Here is an 18,341-nt window from a genome sequence, read left to right on the forward strand (position 1 = left end):
TTCAGACAACATGAATGAAGGAGATGCAGCAGATTGGATAGCCCAGCTACATGATGGAGCCCCAGAGCTAGAGGATGTTGATGAGTTTGTGCATCTACTCTGGCTCCGGTTTGAAGACATTGCACACCGGAAGGAGGCTGAAGCTCAGATCAAAGCCCAAAAACAAGTTGGCCACCCCCCAAAGGATTTTGTCTGGGAATTCCAGAGGCTGACCAGAAAACCGAGAGACTAGCCAAGCCCCTTCTTGTCTACTACTTCAAAGAGGCCCTGGATCAAGACCTCAGACAGACTTGTGGCATTAGGTGAGTTCCAGACCATATACAGGACAGGTACAATTTGGCTGTGGCAATGGATTTAGAGATCCACCCACATTGGACGCCTACCATCAGAGAAGCCAGCCAAGAGGACCCTAAGTCGCCGAGACCCTGAAAAGCCAGCTGAAGTGCTGCAACCAGCACCACCAATGACTATTAAGTGCTTCCAATGCAGCCAACATGGTCACTGAGCATCCAAGTGCCTGGCCCCAGCCCCAGTCCTTCAGCTCTAGACCCCATCAGCATCCTGGAGAAGGAAAATCCCAAGGAAGCCACCAGACAAGGGGAGAATCGCCTAACAAGCTTTTGAGGTTTCTCTCCTCCCAGCTGGGAGTGAGGAAACTCCATCTTTGGAGGTCCCTCCAGGTGCACTAGTAGGTGTAGAAGAGGACCCGATGGTAAGTGAAGCCATCCGCCCCTTCACCATCAAGGCCCAATAGAAGTGCCAGAATCTGGAGTCCCAAGGCCACATAGAGACCATCAAAGATACTGGATGCACCAGGTGCCTGATCAGCCTCCCCATTGTCCAGCAGTTAGGGAGAAGCACGAAACCTCTAGTGCACCCCATACACTTTGAGCAGGTCGATGGGACATTAATAGGTGGAGCCCCAGCCACATTAGTCACGGAACTCATTAGACTGGAAATGGGCCACCACCAGGAAGTTATTCGATTCATAGTTACCCCCCAAGATAACTGAATCAATCATACTGGGGCTGGACAAATTGGGGCCTGACCATCAGATAGGAAGATGGTTACCAGAAACAGAAAATAGGCATTCAGCCACTGCTGCCAATCCCACCAGACAAATGCCAACAGGTAACAAACACCCTGGCAGACCCAGTCAGCTGGAGAGTGCAGCCGCCGCCAGAGATGGGTTCCCCAGGTGCTCAAATAATACCAGAATTTGGCAGATGCCTTTAGCGAGCAAGACTGCAACTTCTGTCCCCCTCACCGACAGATTGTGAGATTGAGTTCGTACTGGGAGCCAAGCTGTCAAAGCCAAAAATGTACTCCATGACCCCTGAAGAAACAACCAAATTGAGAAAATACATCAATGCCAATAGCTAGGGATTTCATCCAACCCGCAAAATCCCACATGGCAGCCCCCATATTGTTCAAAGAAAAAAAAAGATTTGATTTCCGTGGAATTGATTGAAATCTGTGAAAAATAATTATTTCCGTGGAATTAACGCTGTGTGCATGGAGAACGCCTCCTCCCTTCCCCTAATGAAGGAGATGCTAAGCTACCTGGCGAAGGGTAAAGTGTTCACCAAGCTAGATCTAAGAGAAGCCTACTATTGGGTGCGGATTAGGGAGGGAGATGAATGAAAGACTGCATTCAACTGCCTGCTGGGCAGCTTCCAGTTTAAAGTCATGCCATTTGGGCTCCAGGAAGCCCCAGCAGTCTTCATGCAGCTAATTAATGAAGTGCTGCATGAGTACCTGTACAAGGGGATCCTAGTTTACCTGTACAACATCCTCATATTCAGTGAAACACTAGAAGAACACATCAAGTTAGTCTGGCAGGTGCTGAAGAAACTCCTAGCCACTAAGCTCTATGCAAAACTCTCGAAATGTGAGTTTCACAAGGCTTCCCTAGACTACCTAGGCTACCAAGTGTTAAGCGAGGGAATAGAGATGGACCCAGGGAAAGTGAAAGCAGTGCTAGACTGGCAACACCACACGCACGCAAACAACTCCAAAGATTCCTGTGATTTGCAAACCTTTACCAACAATTCATTCCACTGTTCGCAGAAGTGCCCCTGCTCCTATCAGAACTACTGAAGATGGGGGGGGGCCCTCCCACAAAGCCATGCTCAGCTCAATTGCTGGCCTGGACACTGGATTGTCAAAAAGCGAGAAGTTGAGAAGTTAAAGCAACTCTTCGGTGAAGAGTCCTCCAGCACCCTGACCCTGAGACAATTCATTGTCCAAGCTGACACTAGTGACGTAGCAGTGGCAGCAATGCTTCTCCAGAAGGTCCCACAAGATTGACTATTGCCTTGCCTGTATGTATCCAAAAAGCTCACTGACACTGAGAGGAGGTGGGCAATATGGGAGAAGGAGTCATACACAGTCTGCTGGGCTCTCCTTTCCTGGAGACACTTCTTAGAGGGGAGCAAGGTACCCTTCGAGATCTGGATTGATCACAAAAACCTCAAAACCCTAGACAGCCCAAAACCTCTTCCACAAACAAGTCCACTGGGCTCAGTATTTCTGGCAATTTAACTTTGAGCTAAAGTACATCCCAGGGAGAGGGGGGAATCTGCTAGCTGACACGCTGTCAAGAAAACAATATGATTGTCAGAGGGAAGAAGTCGTCCATACCATCATCCCCACCTCACAACAAGCAGCACAAGGGGCCAGACCAAATGCCAAACAGACCCTGTGAAAGGGGAACTGACAGCAGCAGTAAAAATTGCACTCCTGGCCAACCAATGGTTAAATGAGAACCAGGACACTTTAACCATGAGAGAGGGGCTAGCTTGGAAAGAGTCCAAGTTATATGTCTCCACCAGCTTGAGGTTACAAGTTTTGCAATGCAGCCATGACTCGCGAGTGGATGGTCACTTCAGTTTCCTAAAAACCCTCCATCTGGCCCGAAGACAGTTTTGGTGGCCAAAGATGAAAACTGATGTAGAGGAATATGTAAATAGCAATAGCAATAGCAATAGCAGTAGACTTATATACCGCTTCATAGGCCTTTCAGGTCTCTCTAAGCGGTTTACAGAGAGTCAGCATATTGCCCCCAACAATCTGGGTCCTCATTTTACCCACCTCGGAAGGATGGAAGGCTGAGTCAACCCTGAGCCGGTGAGATTTGAACCGCTAACCTGCTGATCTAGCAGTAGCCTGCAGTGCTGCATTTAACCACTGCGCCACCTTGGTAAAGAGTTGTGCCACCTCCACCACCATGAAGATGAGTCCAGGGAAACCTCCTGGACTCCTCTAACAAGCTCTCAGAGAGCGGGGGGGGGGGGAATACAGTCATATGGACTGTAATTGACTTTTTTTCTCAGCAAGCCCACTTCATTGCCTGCTTGGGACTACCCTCAGCTAAGAAACTAGCAAAAATATTCATCAAACAAATGTATTGGCTGCATGGAGTGCCCCGCTGGGTGATCTCAGACAGAGGCATCCAGTTCACTGCTAAATTCCTAAGAGAGTTCCTGAAATCCATTGGCTCGACTCAGGGGCTTAGCTCAGCTTTCCATCTGAGTATGAACGCAGCCACGGAATGTGCAAACACCATGGTAGAGCAATACATAAGATGTTATGTGGATTTCCAGCAAGAAAACTGGGTGGACCTCTACCTTTTGTGGAAGTGGCTTACAACAATGCTGTGCACAGCAGCATCAAATTAACCCCCTTTCAGGTCACAGACTTTGTCCCCATGCCCACACTGCTGAGAGAGCCACCCTCCTCCATGACTCTAGCCAAATGGATGGAGTTGTTAAAAGGGGGGTGAGGAGATACCAAGAAAGCGCTAGCAGAAGCTGCAGAAACATAGAAAAAACAAGCTGACAAGCATCGATCTCTCTATCCTCCCTTCTGTGTGAGAGATCGAGTTTACCTATCAACCAAATACATCAAAAAGCTAGGACCTAAATTCTTCGATAGTGAAAGTAATTAACCCAGTAACAGTTCAGCTTAGCCTCCCATGTTAGGGAAAGTGCATCCATTCTTTCACAGCAGCTTGCTAAAGCCTGCTGTTAGTTCAAGATTGAGACTACAGAAAGGACCCGCACTCAAGCCAATAGTGGTGCCCATTACGAAGTTAAGAAGATTTTGGACTCTAGATTACCTAGGGGTCGATTACAATATTTAGAAAATTGGAAAGGGTACCCTTTTCCTGAAGCCACCTGTCTTGAGAGTTGGGATGTGAAAGCAGATAGACTAGTAAAGCAATTCCATGATAAATTCCCTGATAAGCCAAAGGGTCCCCCTAGGGGAGGGAGAGGTGGTTAGAGACTGACTGAATTAACTATGCTCCTTTTGTTTCAGGACACACTTTTATATTAAAGGGGGGAAGCCAGTCAACCCTGGAGGCCATCTTTCTCTTGGATCTTCATGGCCTCCACATTAAATGCCTAGGTCTGCTGTGGGAAACTGGAAGGGGAGTTTCATGGAGTGGGTAGAGATAGCTAGCCAAATTAACATTCTTTTCTCTGGGAGTCAAGGATGTTCAGCCTGTACCTGGAGAGGCGTGACTGGGAAATATCTCCAGTTTGGATGGTGGATTGATTGGATTATGCGATAGACTTGTGGGTGCAGGGGAAGGAACTTTGACTTTCCTTTGGGTGCTTTCAGATTTGGGTTTTCCCAGATGTGCCAATATGACATCTCTAATAAAATGGAACTTTGAGGAACTGCTGGCCTCAGAGTCTTATTCAGTGTGTGTGTGTGGGGGGGTGTTACTTGGAACCCTGACACTCTGTTCTAATGCTGGCACTGTGTAGCAAGAACTTGTTCATGTATTTTGTACATTTGGGGTTGTTTTTTGAAGCAAAGTACATTTAAATCCTGCTCCTGATATAGCTCAAGGGTTGCAATCACATTTGTTTCAAGCAACATTCAAAATCAGTGGCAAAAAGTAACTGTTATGTAGTGAATACTTAGCAATAACAAATAGAAAAATAAACTATTTCTGCATCAAATGGATGCAGTCAGTTGTGTTTTTCATTTGTTATGCTATTTAATATAATTTATAATTATAATAATACCACAGTTTGATAATAACCAACCAACATTTTGATTTATTTTTCACTTTTTTGCTACTGAATAAGCATATATTCAATTTATTATTGCATGTTAATCATGTTGTGCTACACACACATAATTATTCCATTATCTGTGGCAGAATTATCACAAATCATGATCAAAAGCATCCATAGCTTAGCATTAGCTACACAAATTGCTGTTAAGAACAGAAAGTATTGACTCTTGCTGTTTGATCATATTCTCAATTAAATTTCAATGAATATTAATGAAAATTTAGTTTGACAATGAGACATACACAGGCAAAATAATTGCTGTGATCATTTTCCTAGCCTTATTTGACAGTTAACTAAAACAGAGCTAAAATAATTAGGACTTGTTACTCTCATTTAGAGAGGGCAAGATGTCTATTGACCAAGGTAGATTGTGACACAGATTACTGAGGCAAGATGATTATGGAAAAACACACCAAAGCATCAACTGTTTTTTTTATGTTCTCCTTTCATATATAATATAGATTCCAATTCTTGAGAAAGTGTTTTTATTAGTTAATAGCCAGCTACACAGTATCAAAAGACTTATCTACATGGTCCTGCTTGACAAGAGAAAGATAACCCACTAATCATTTGCTAAGCATACATTTTTCCCAACATAATGTCCATCTCATTGCCAACTTGCTACTGAGGCAGAGTGAGACCAGTCTAAAGTGGAACTAACTTGAAACTAATATATTCTTTATTATCACAGCCAAGAACATCCTACGAGGTCATATGGAGGATGGTGGAGGAGTCTTTAGAGACCAGCAATTACAGTAGCTGCTCTTTGACTGATCTGGCAAAGCTGATTCTGGACAGCCCCACCTGCCTGCTCACCAACTCTGTGTTTCCTTAACTAGTTTGGCTGGGGATTAGAAAGAGGCTAGGCTTATCACTGTGATAGTTATCTTTTTGGAGAGGTGGTTTATAAATTAGAATATTTGCATCACGTAAGACTGAATGCAAGTATATCAAGACATCTATGCATAATGTCAGGTGCCTCTTCGTTTAATAATCAAGAAAGAAACCACTCAACTCCATGTTTCAGAATTAAGTGTACTTTTACTAATTACAAACGATGAGAAGCAAAGCAAAGCTGAGTCTGAGTAAAAAGGCGCAAAAGCAATAGATATCATGTATGATTCAATCCCCTCCTCTTGGCACCCCAGTTCATAGTCCAATCATAATTCACCCAACCATCACGTGGGAGATGTCTTCAAAAATCATCATCAGGTTGGAATGCTGGACAGTTGGCCTTGGCAGGAAACTCCCTTCTTCCACATGCGCAGAGAGATGGTCAGAATAACTCCTAATAACAATCCTCCAGTACATAATGATTCCCCTCCCAAATACCATGCCCCCCTCCCTGTTTCAATGGCAGCCGAAAAGCAGCGGCGAAGCAGAGGCTGACATCTGGCCCTCCTCCAGAAAAGGACGGTCACACCTGCAGAAATGAAAGAACAAAGACAAACAAACGAACAACATGACATAGAAGAGAAAAGGGGAAGGGGGAAATTGGAAATCTACAGAGAGGTCAGGGTTTGTCTGGGTAGATCGAGTAGAATTTGCGGAGCAGACGAGGAGCTCGCACATGGGATTTATCAACCCATTCAGTGTGAGAAGGGGGAAAATGTTTCCAAGCCACAAGATACTGAATATGGTTTCTCCATTTACAAGAGTCCAAAATTTCCCGGACTTCAAAATGCTGCTCACCCTCAACCAAAAGCGGGGCGGGCGGAGGCGGAAAAGGAGCCCTCAATGGAGAAGTACGTTCCGGTTTCAGGAGATTAACATGAAAAACAGGATAAACCTGGTTGAGATGCTTAGGTAATTGGAGACGGACGGAAACAGGGTTGATGATTTTGACAATTGGAAATGGGCCAACGTATTTGGGACCCAATTTTTTAGACTTTTGAGTTGTCTGAAGAAATTTAGTGGATAAATAAACACGATCACCAACTTTATAGTCATTCGGTTTTGACCTTTTCCTATCCGCCTATTTTTTGTGCGCACGGTGTGCAGCATCCAGCGCTCAGTGCGTCAAAGGCCACATCTCTCGAAGGCGATCACTCCACTCGGAGAGGGACGGCACCTGTGGTTTCTCGTGAGGAATCTCGGGGATGGGCACAAAATCATGTCCGTAAACAACCCGGAAGAGGGTAAAGCCCGTGCTACTGTGCACTGAATTGTTGTATGCTACCTCAGCATGAGGCAACAATTCCACCCAATTATCTTGCTGGTAGTTGATGAAACAACGAAGATATTGTTCCAGCACAGACTTAGTCCTCTCGCAGGCCCCATTAGTCTGAGGATGATGGGAGGAGCTCAAGCCCTGGGCGGAGCCAATCAGTTTCAGGAATTCTTTCCAAAATAGTGAGGTGAACTGGACACCCCTATCTGAAATGATGCGGTGTGGAACCCCATGCAAGCGATAGATATGTGAGATGAACAACTTAGCCAGGGATTTGGCGGATGGGATCTTGGAGCAAGGAATAAAATGAACCTGCTTTGAGAATAAGTCAGTAACAACCCAGATCACTGTATTTCCCTGACTCTCCGGAAGGTCAACAATGAAATCCATAGAGATCTCCTTCCACGGGGCTTCTGGGTGGGCTATCGCCTGGAGCAACCCTTGGGGTTTTCCCGGCGGGCATTTTGCAGCGGCACAAGTGGGGCAACTAGCCACATAAGATTCAATGTCTTTTTTCAATGAAGGCCACCAAAATTGTCTCTTAACGAGATGCAGGGTTTTGACGAACCCAAAGTGTCTGGCCATGTGAGAGTCATGAGCACGTTGAAGGATCATGGATCTAATGGATGTAGGCACGTATAGTTTAGCACCAATCCAAGCCAGTCCATCTTTCATGGTGCACTCATTCATATGTTGCTGGAACCACTCATCATTTGTAAGAGCCCCCTTGAGGTCAGAGACAAAGTCCTGTGTGACCTCTAACTTAGAGGTCGTCTGACTCCTGGTGACAACAGGAGCAGCCAGACTTCTCGTTAGTATGACAGGTTGGACAACACTGAGCTTTGAACTGTTGTACTGTGGAAGCCTGGACAAAGCATCAGCCATAAAATTCTTTCCTCCCGGAATGTATTTCAAAGTAAAATTGAACCTATTGAAATGTTATGCCCACCACATTTGTTTGCCTCTAAGTTCTTGTGGTCAGTCCACACCTCAAAAGCGTGTTTTGCGCCCTCTAGAAAGTGATGCCAGGTCATCAAAGCCCAAACGAACAGCAAAAGCTTCCTTCTCCCAAATAGCCCAGCGTCTCTCAGCTTCTCTCAGTGTCGGTTAGCTTACAAGAGGTGTAAGCGCAGGGTTGTAATTTCCCTTGTGTATTTGCCTGAAGCAGTACTGCCTCCACTGCCACATCACTAGCATCAGCCTGGACCACAAAAGGTGCGTCCATGTCTGGGTGTTTGAGGACTGGTTCCTCTGCAAACAGGCGCTTCAATTTCTCGAAAGCAGCCTGACATTCCATAGTCCAGTTCAAAGGTTTGCTAGGTTTGGGCTTTGTCCCTCCTTTTGACTTTAGGAGGTTAGTGATTGGTAGAGCGATCTTAGCAAATGAGGGAATAAATTGACGATAGAAGTTAGCAAACCCAAAAAACCTCTGCAATTGCTTATGTGTCCGTGGGGCTTCCCATTTGGTGACAGCTTTAACCTTTGCCGGGTCCATCTCTATCCCTTTGTGGGAGATTCGATAGCCCAGGTAATCTACCCTCTCCTGATGAAATTCGCACTTGGATAATTTAGCATATAGTTCTGCTGCACATAGTTTTTTGAGAACTGTGCAAACAAGTTTCACGTGTTCTTCACGTGTTTCCGTGTAAATAAGGATATCATCTAGATAGACCATCACTCCTTTGTAAAGATGGTCATGTAAAACTTCATTAATTAATTGCATGAAGACCACTGGCGCCCCCTGGAGGCCAAACGGCATTACTCGAAATTGGAAGCAACCAAGGGGACAATTGAATGCAGTTTTCCACTCGTCCCCCTCCTTAATTCTGACCCGATAGTATGCTTCCCGCAGGTCCAATTTAGTGAAAATCCTCCCCTTCCCTAGTTGTGCCAGCATGTCCTTCAACAGTGGTAAAGGGTGGAGGTTTTGGGCAGAAATGCAGTTAAGATTTTTAAAATTAACACATAAATGAAAGGAGCCATCCTTCTTCTCTCTGAATAACACTGGGGCTGCTACTTTGGGTCTCGTTGGTTCAATGAAGCCCCTTTCCAAGTTTTTATCAATGAATTTTCTCATTTCGTCCATCTCCCTGGGGGTCATTGAATAAATTTGGGGTTTCGGGAGCTTCACTCCAGGTAGAATATCAATGGTGCAATCAGTGGGCCTGTGAGGGGACAACTTATCAGAAGATTTTTCACTGAAAACATCTTTCAGGTCCCAGTATTCCTTCGGGATCCTTTCCTCCCCCTCAATTCTTTCTTGCCCTCTGGCTGCCAGTTTGGGGCCAGCTTTATCTGACTCCGGATCCTCCATCCTCCCCTCAGGAGGTGTGGCCGACCGAATTCGTAACCACCCATCTCTCCAGTTAATGCGTGGGTTCCATTTACGGAGCCAGGGGAGTCCTAATAAAAGAGGCTGGTCCATTCCTGGGGCTACAATAAAAGTTATCATCTCTTGATGGATTCCCAACCACATTTCGATGGGTTCAGTAGCAAAATGAGCAGGACTTCTCCCCGCAATAGAGCCATCTAATTGGCAAAATGCAATTGGGATTTTCAAAGTTTTCAGTTTCAACCCCATTTTTTCAACTACATCTGGGCTTATAATGCAACGTGAGCAACCAGAGTCTGGAAGAGCCAGAAGTTTCTCTTGCGTGCCAGAAGAGGGCACTAAGTTCAACTGGGATAAGCATGGGCCCTGAACGGGAACTTACCCAGCGGTCCGCGTGCTCAGAGTCACTGTCGTCAGACGAACTGGGGCTTCTGCTCCCTCCTTCCTCTGGCTCGAAGCATCGAGAAATCTCCTCTCCCCTCAAAACAGGTTCTTTTTTCTTGCTAGGAGGCTTCTCAGGCTTTTTCTCTCTCCGGGGGGGGCAGAGCGGTGTGCGTCATCTTGACTCGGCAATTAGATTTAGGTTTTATTCAACTTGTATGCCGCCCTATTCCCGAGGGACTCAGGGGAGCTAACAAAATGAAGGGAGGGGGAGGGGACAATACAAAAGGGAAGGCAACAGAAACAAACAACAATACAAAACAATTTAAAAAGGTCTCAACAAGCGCACCAATTCGAGTGGGGATGGAACTCAACAGTCCCAGGCCTGCTGGAACAACCAGGTCTTAACAGCTTTACAGAAAGCCTGAAGGGTGGTGAGAGTCCGAATCTCCATGGGGAGATTGTTCCAGAGGGCCGGAGCAGCCACAGAGAAGGCCCTCCTCCGGGTGGTTGACAGCCAGCATTGGCCGGCAGATGGAATTCGGAGGAGGCCTAATCTGTGGGATCTAATGGGTCTTTGGGAGGTAATCGGCAGGAGGCGGTCTCTCAAGTACCCAGGTCCAATACCATGTAGGGGTTTATAAGTGATGACTAGCACCTTGAAGCGTATCCGGAGACCAATGGGCAACCAGTGCAGCTCGCGGAGGATAGATGTAACGTGGGTGTACCAATCGCTCTCGCAGCTGCATTCTGGACCAGCTGAAGTCTCCGAACACTCTTCAAGGGCTGCCCCATGTGGAGCGTGTTGCAGTAGTCCAGTCTTGAGGTCACAAGGGCGTGAGTGACTGTTGTGAGAGCCTCCCGGTTCAGGTAGGGATGCAATTCACAGCACGGTGTCCCTCCTTCCCACAGCGGAAGCAGATGGAAGGCTTGGGTTTGCCTGTGAATCCTCCCCTTCCTCCTTTTTGCACCTTTGGGAGGGGGAATTTGGTGGGAGGTGAGGAATCCTCAGCTTCTCCTCCTCCCTTGTAATGAAGTCTGGCCAAATCAATTTCAACATCTGCTGCAGCCTCGTACCAAGGTTCTAAACAATGGGGGAGTCTCCTGTTCACACAGTGCTGGTAAACTTCTTTGTTCAAGCCATCCGTGAAATGATCTAACAAGGCCTCTTCAGACCATCCTCTCATATAAGCTGACAATTCCTGGAATTCCTGTACATACTCAGGCACAGTCCTTTTGCCCTGTCTAAGGGTCGTAAATTTAATTCTAGCCCGGCGCTCGGTGAGAGGGTCATCAAAGCGTCTTCTCAGGGCTGCCATAAACCCGTCAAAGTTTCTTAGGAGAGGGGAGTCACTATTATGTAATTCAACCATCCATTCAGCTGCCTTCTTCTCAAGAGCCATTAATACTATTCTTACTTTAGCTTCATCTGAATTCCGGTCAGGTCCATATATTTGCATATAATTCCAAACCTGAATTAAAAACAACCCCCCCCCCCGCTCTTGGAATGTCTCTAGCTGTAGGGAGTGAGGTCGGTGCTGGATCTTCTTGTGCACATTCCCCTTCGGTCCCCCGAGCCTCTCTTAAACTATGCAACGGGTACCTTTTCTCTAGTTCCTCTTCAGGTCCTCTTTCCACACCACTCTCTCGAACCCGGTGTTTTCCCCACACTTCTCCGAGAAGTTTCATGGGTTGGGACATCATGAAGTCTTCCTCTTCAGGTCCACGCCAATCAGCAGCTGGTTTTCTGGGCCTCCTCATCCTGACTCCAGTTACTGGTTCTTCAGGTTCCTCTTTCTGTCCCACTCCCCAAGTCCACCTGGGTCGAACAGTAGGTTCCTCCACTTGCAGGTCAGCCAACATTTCCGTTAATGATGGTGCTGCAGCTGCTGCCATATCCTCCTCTTGGAAAGGCATTTTTTTCCCGTTGAGTGCACCCCCCTCGGAAGGTATTCTCTCCGGGCTGGGTGCGAGGTGAGACTCAGCTTAATGTCAGGTGCCTCTTTGTTTAATAATCAAGAAAGAAACCACTCAACTCCATGTTTCAGAATTAAGTGTACTTTTACTAATTACAAACGATGAGAAGCAAAGCAAAGCTGAGTCTGAGTAAAATGGCGCGAAAGCAATAGATATCATGTATGATTCAATCCCCTCCCCTTGGCACCCCAGTTCATAGTCCAATCATAATTCACCCAACCATCACGTGGGAGATGTCTTCAAAAATCATCATCAGGTTGGAATGCTGGACAGTTGGCCTTGGCGGGAAACTCCCTTCTTCCACATGCGCAGAGAGATGGTCAGAATAACTCCTAATAACAATCCTCCAGTATATAATGATTCCCCTCCCAAATACCATGCCCCCCTCCGTTTCAATGGCAGCCGAAAAGCAGCAGCGAAGCAGAGGCTGACACATACCATAACTGGTCCAGCAACCTCTTTCTCCTGATGGTGAATAGAATGATGGCATGAGTGGAGAGGCACTACTACTGCAGAGCTTGTCTTTCAATGTAGCAAGGAATCAATGTGCAATTTTTGAAAATACAGAGTGATTTTTAAGAAGTTATAGCTGCAGGAATATCGTTTAGTTCTGATAAGAAAAGGTCCACCATCATATACATACAAGCAAGGAAATAATTAAACAGACAGTTTGAACTACCCTGCCTCCTCTATCAACTCTGTTCTGTTGCCTCTTTGCCAGCTGGGCTTGGCAAACTCCCTTGACAGAATAAGGCTCTGCTGCTCTGCTACACTCACTGCATGTATTCCAGGGCTATGCCTTCACCCAGCTTCTAGATACTAACCAGAAGCAGAAATCAGTGAATGGGAGTGCCAGGGTTTGGTGACAGAATGCAGGCTGGATAAAAGGACATAGAGGGGAAGCTAGGTGGGGGTCGAAGGAGAGGTAGTTCATGCTGGGGAAGGGAATCATGCATTAGGTGATATTTTGCTAATCACCGCTTTGCTTAGCTATTGTGGGGAGCATGAGGTATTTCAATGGGTCGGAAAGGCCTTGGGTGGTTTTAGGCAGGTGGCCTGTTCCATCACCAACACCACCCTGTCAGACCTGGAAGCCATCTTTTACATTTGGGCCTTCAGGCCTGCCACATTTTCTACTGGGGGTGTTACTTGGAACCCTGACACCCATGGCCTTCCCCACCTTGAAATACCTCTTGTATACATAACAAGCCTTGCATTGTTATGTATACAAGAGGGAGTGATCCAGTTCAACGTATGAAATTCACTCCCACGAATCCTTGGGTTACAAATGGAATGGGCAGGCTCCATTCCATTTGTAACTTGAGAACTACCTGTACAAACATAAATACTTAGAGTACAAAAGAAACATTTAAAAAAAAACACTGCAATCATTTTCAGTGGAAGAGAAAAAGTGAAGTAACCACAATGGTGTACTACGGATTTTTACTTAGCAGGGGAAATGAGCTATTGCTGAGTCTTTTTATAACAAAAAATACTTTTTCTATATAAACATACAACTAGATTGTGCTTTACATATTTTCCATGTTGATTAGTTTTCTTTTCAGGTATGCCAGAGTCATGGAATAAGATGGGTCTGTCAGAAAGAAATCATTTCTGAACTTTGACAAATTTCCTTGTAAACATTATGCACAAAAAATGAGACATAAACTTTACATAGATGTGTATATACTAATTAAAGTATTTCAAAGTAATTGAGTTGCTTTTTGAATTCATTAAGGACCTTTTGAATCTTGAATAGAGAACCATTCACTTAATATGCTCAATTTCACTGAAACCCTACCAGCCTCTTCCTACACTTTTTAAAAAGCTAGATATGGCTTGATAGAATATTATTGATTTTGATTGATTGATTTTATTATACTTATATGCCACCCTTTCCCCCCGAAGGGGGAAATATCATCTTCAATTGCTCATACATTTTCTATTAAAACTATTCTAGCCAACAGTTATTTGTCAAAAATCTCTTTTGCTGTCTATTCTGCATGAAATCTGTATCTTTTAACATGGTCTTTCTTTGACTCTCTATTCCTCTCTATATTTTATTAACATATTGGAAAAGCAGGACTAAGGCTGAGGAAATAAAATGAGGGCAGCCAATTGTAATGCAACATTATGTTCCTCGCAACATAAACTATTCCTAGGAATATACAGTAAAAAAATGTATACTCTTCTTGGGCATTTGAGTTCCATAAATATACAAGAACAGTATACATATTTATTTGTATTACTTTCTTGTAATCTTTACATCACTTCTTGAACATTATACCTCCTTATAACTTGGACGATCCTACACTTCCAACTGGAGATCAGGTTTCAAAGATTAACAATGTAATTTTTATACTATACTATATATACACACAACCTGCAGTAGACTGCATAGTGCATAGACAGTTTCTGTGCTCAAAAAATAAAGTTTCCCAAACTTGAAGTAAATGAGAAAAGAGATACATCATCAGCAAAATGAAAGGAGGCCAGATTGACTTTTCTGGATACCAAATTAGCTGATGCCCTTACAGCATTATAGTTTATGAGAATGGAAACAAAAGACCATCTGCCTATTCTTAAAGTAGATACTCTAATTCAACATAATCAAGTCATGCTGGGCTCCAAATGCTAGTGCTCTTTCAATTTGTGAGAACCTCAACGATTCTTAACTTAAAAATGTTGGAAATAGCAACCTGATTTTTTTCAAAGAAAGACTCAAAGTTAGAATTCTGTTAAATGAATATCAATCTCAAATAAAATTACCATTAGTATGAGGCCATATTTTTACTTGACAATTTAGGAAAGATGATAGCTTTCACTTTTGTACATATGTCCTTTATATAGCTGGAGATCAAGCAACACAAGTTAATATCTAGAGAAGCCCTGGGCACTGTCTTGTGAATGACAATAGAGCACAATAGGATAAACATATATGGTGGGATTGTGATAGTTGACAAAAAATATGGGACATGGTGTTTAGAGAAATTAGAGCACTGTTGACTGTAAATCTAGAGATGTCACCGAGGATTGCATTATTGTTGCAAGTGGAAAAACAGGATATAAATGAAACAAAAAAGGAATTATTGCAAATTTGATAATGGCAGCTAGATTAGTGATGGCTAAATATTGGGGATGAAATTGGAATATTCAAAGAAAGGAGTGGTATAATGAAATTTGGAGTATGGCAACAAATGATAAATTAACAACAGAAATTAAACTTTAAAAAGGGATGATTAAAGTAAATAATTATAATGAAATATGGGGAGATTTTATAAAATCAGTGTTGGTGGAAGGCAAAGGGAATAAACCTACTAAAAATATATGTTGTTTTGGAGGGGATAAGGGCACAATTGGAATATATTGTGTATCTGAGAAATATAAGGGGAGAAAAGGTTTCCGGGGGTGGGGGGTGCACTGTAATATATGGGTTTTTTCTTTTGCCTTTTTTTTGTATTCAGTTTTATATGTACTGTTTGTATTATTTGTGTTTTTAAATTTTAATTTTTTTTAAAAAAAAGAGCACAATATGATTCTTTTTGGGAAAATACTGAATAGTAATAAGTAGTAGCCTGGAAACTTATTATTTTAAGTATTATTTACTTTTATTATTTTACTCTTTGTACATATTTTATTCTGCTGGGATTTGGCCATAATAAAAATGTACTTATTGCTAATACTAGTAATTTAATACTTTGAAAATTTTAATAATAAACATATAAAGTGTATTTCCCCAACAATCAGTATTAATATGCAATTTTCAGCCAGGAAAAGCAAAGACAATCCTCAGTGCTGTTTATGCACCAAATACTTTAATTATAAATTGAAAAAAACAAATTTTGTCTTCAGAGCATGTACCATCCATTTGCTTAATGTCAATGTCTGTTATGCACAATTCAACATTCATTTCTAAATCCATTAAGACAAGAACAGTCTGTATCCTTTAATTGCCAAGAGTATACATAGCAGAGAAACAGCGCCACTGTATGGCTTTTCATTTTATGGTATTAGGAAATGACCAAACATATTTTATGGTATTAGGAAATGACCAAACATATTTATGGCCATGCATCTGTAAAAATGAAGTACTCTCAAAATCATTCAAACACAGACCACACTTATTTTTCCATACTGAAGAAAAACTGTTCCGGTCACATCCATATTCATCACAAACATGCCTAAATTCAGAATAAAGTTATATAATCTTCCATCATTAAATCACTACTGCTGTTGTAACATTGCAAGTTACTTATATCTGCCTATAGCAAAACATAACACAAATAATAAAAATCCATTGAAAATCTAGAAAGCAATGGTAATCATCGTACAACTGTCACTCATCAATGAAGAATAAAACAAAGACATATTGACATTTGCTTAAAGCTACTTACACAAGTGAAACTATGTCTCCACGTTGTACTTCATAATTCCGAATACTCCAATGATTTAAAAGCACTATATCAGATACTTGCTGTTCCACTGGATTCAGTGAAGGCTGGGAGGATTAAAAAGGGACAGGTATTAGCATTCGCAAACAGAACCACCCAATCAACTTGCATAATAGCTTACCCTGTGGAACTTCTCATCAATACACATTGGTTGGGGGGGAAAGCGGTCAAGAGATTTGCAAAGAATCAAGCTGGGGAAAGCTGTACACAGAATAATTAAAAGCACTGAATTGCAACACATGGCACATGCTATCTACTTGTAACCCATGCCACTTTGCCTAAGCTGTGCATGTAAACAGAGACTGAAAATATGAAGAAAATAATACATGAGTATTAGAATATTGTAGAATATTTTAGAATAGTTGATTCAGGTTGCTCATCTGATCTTTACAGTTAATATGCTGAAAAGACAGTTTTGAAGTAGCTTAGGGAGAATTACCAAGGAAATAGTAGAATTACAAATGTACCTCATCTATAATGAATATAATGTGAATACTCTTTTTTAAGTCATAGAGAATAGCATTGCTCACATTCATGCAGTCAAAGCTATAGAACTATAGAAGCGGAAATACAATGAGCCATGTTAGAGTGGCCACAGTATAATAAAGTTCCCAATCTGGTACGCCAAATCCTCCTTTTTCCTTAGTGTCTTCTATAGCCTTGAGTTTTATTCTTGGTTTTCTTCCCTGCCAAATAAATTTCGAAACCAGTTGATTCAAATCCTTAAAAAAATCTTTTTCTAATTTGATGGGAATATTCTGAAATAGGAAAAGGAATTTTGGTAATACGTTCATTTTTATGACTGCGATCCTACCCATCAGGGACAGTTGTAGGCTTTTCCACCTTTCTAAGTCTTTCTTAATTTTATTGATCAAATTAGTATAGTTATCTTCTTTGATAGTCACACACCTCGCAGATAAATGTATACCAAGATATTTGACTTTTTTGACAGTTTGGATACCCAATTTCTTCGTTAACTCCTCTTTCACTTTTGAGGTCATATTTTTAACCAACATTTTAGTCTTACTCATATTTATCTTTAAACCTGCTATTTTCCCATACTCTTGTCAATTCCTCAATATGTTTTGCACCAGACTTTATAGGATCCTCTAACACAAACACTAGATCATTCACAAAGGCCTTAAATTGTTCCTTTTTGATTTCTAGTCCCTTTATTTGTTCCTCTTTATGTACATTCCTGGCTAAAACTTCTAAGGTTAATATAAACAGCAGCGGGGACAGGGGACAACCTTGTCTTGTACCTTTCTGGATTGCTATACTTTGCGTTAATTCTCCATTAATTATTACTTTGGCTTTTTGATTTGTGTATATACATTTATTTATTTATAAATTTATCCCCAAATTCCATGTGTTCCAATTGTTGATGCAAAAATTCCCAGTTCACGTTATCGAATGCCTTTTGGGCATCGAGAAAAAATAGTGCAACCTGTTTTTCATTATGCACTTCATAATGTTCAAGAATGTTCAAGATAATTCTCATATTGTTTTTAATTTCTCTTCTGGGGAGGAATCCATTTTGATCTGTGTGGATGAATGATATAAGGAATTTTTTCAGCTGTTCTGCTATTATTAGAGCAAAACTTTTGTAATCTACATTTAACAGTGAGATTGGTCTGTAATTTTGTATAAACATCTGGTCTATGTCCACCTTAGGTAATAATAAAATATTAGCCTCCGTCCATAATAATGGTGTCTTTGCCTCTTTCAGCACAGCATTATAAACTTCCAACAGCGTTGGAACAAGCACATCCTGGAATTCTTTATATATTTCCGCTGGCAGCCCATCCGGCCCTGCAGCTTTATTATTCTTTTGTCTTTGTATGGCTTCAATTATCTCTGATGTTTTAATGTCTTCATTGAGCATATCCTTTATTTCCTCTGGTATTTTTGGCAGATCTGACTTTTCCAGATATTGTAGT

At 42.5% G+C, this 18,341-nt stretch overlaps 1 protein-coding gene across 3 annotated transcripts in view; it reads right to left on the reverse strand.

Moving 5' to 3' along the window:
• IMMP2L (inner mitochondrial membrane peptidase subunit 2) overlaps window positions 1-18,341 on the reverse strand; it is a 127,541-nt gene that overhangs the window by 94,416 nt on the left and 14,784 nt on the right. For all 3 annotated transcript variants that reach the window (XM_087723610.1, XM_087723612.1, XM_087723611.1), the window contains exon 3: window positions 16,345-16,448. In XM_087723610.1, coding sequence (XP_087579736.1) covers window positions 16,345-16,448 — 104 coding nt within the window. The remainder of the gene's footprint in view (window positions 1-16,344; window positions 16,449-18,341) is intronic.

The sequence above is a fragment of the Thamnophis sirtalis genome, unplaced genomic scaffold (genome assembly GCF_051295495.1).
Source record: "Thamnophis sirtalis isolate CommonGarterSnake01/CBP01778 unplaced genomic scaffold, rThaSir2_p1.2 scaffold_9, whole genome shotgun sequence".
NCBI lineage: Eukaryota > Metazoa > Chordata > Lepidosauria > Squamata > Natricidae > Thamnophis > Thamnophis sirtalis.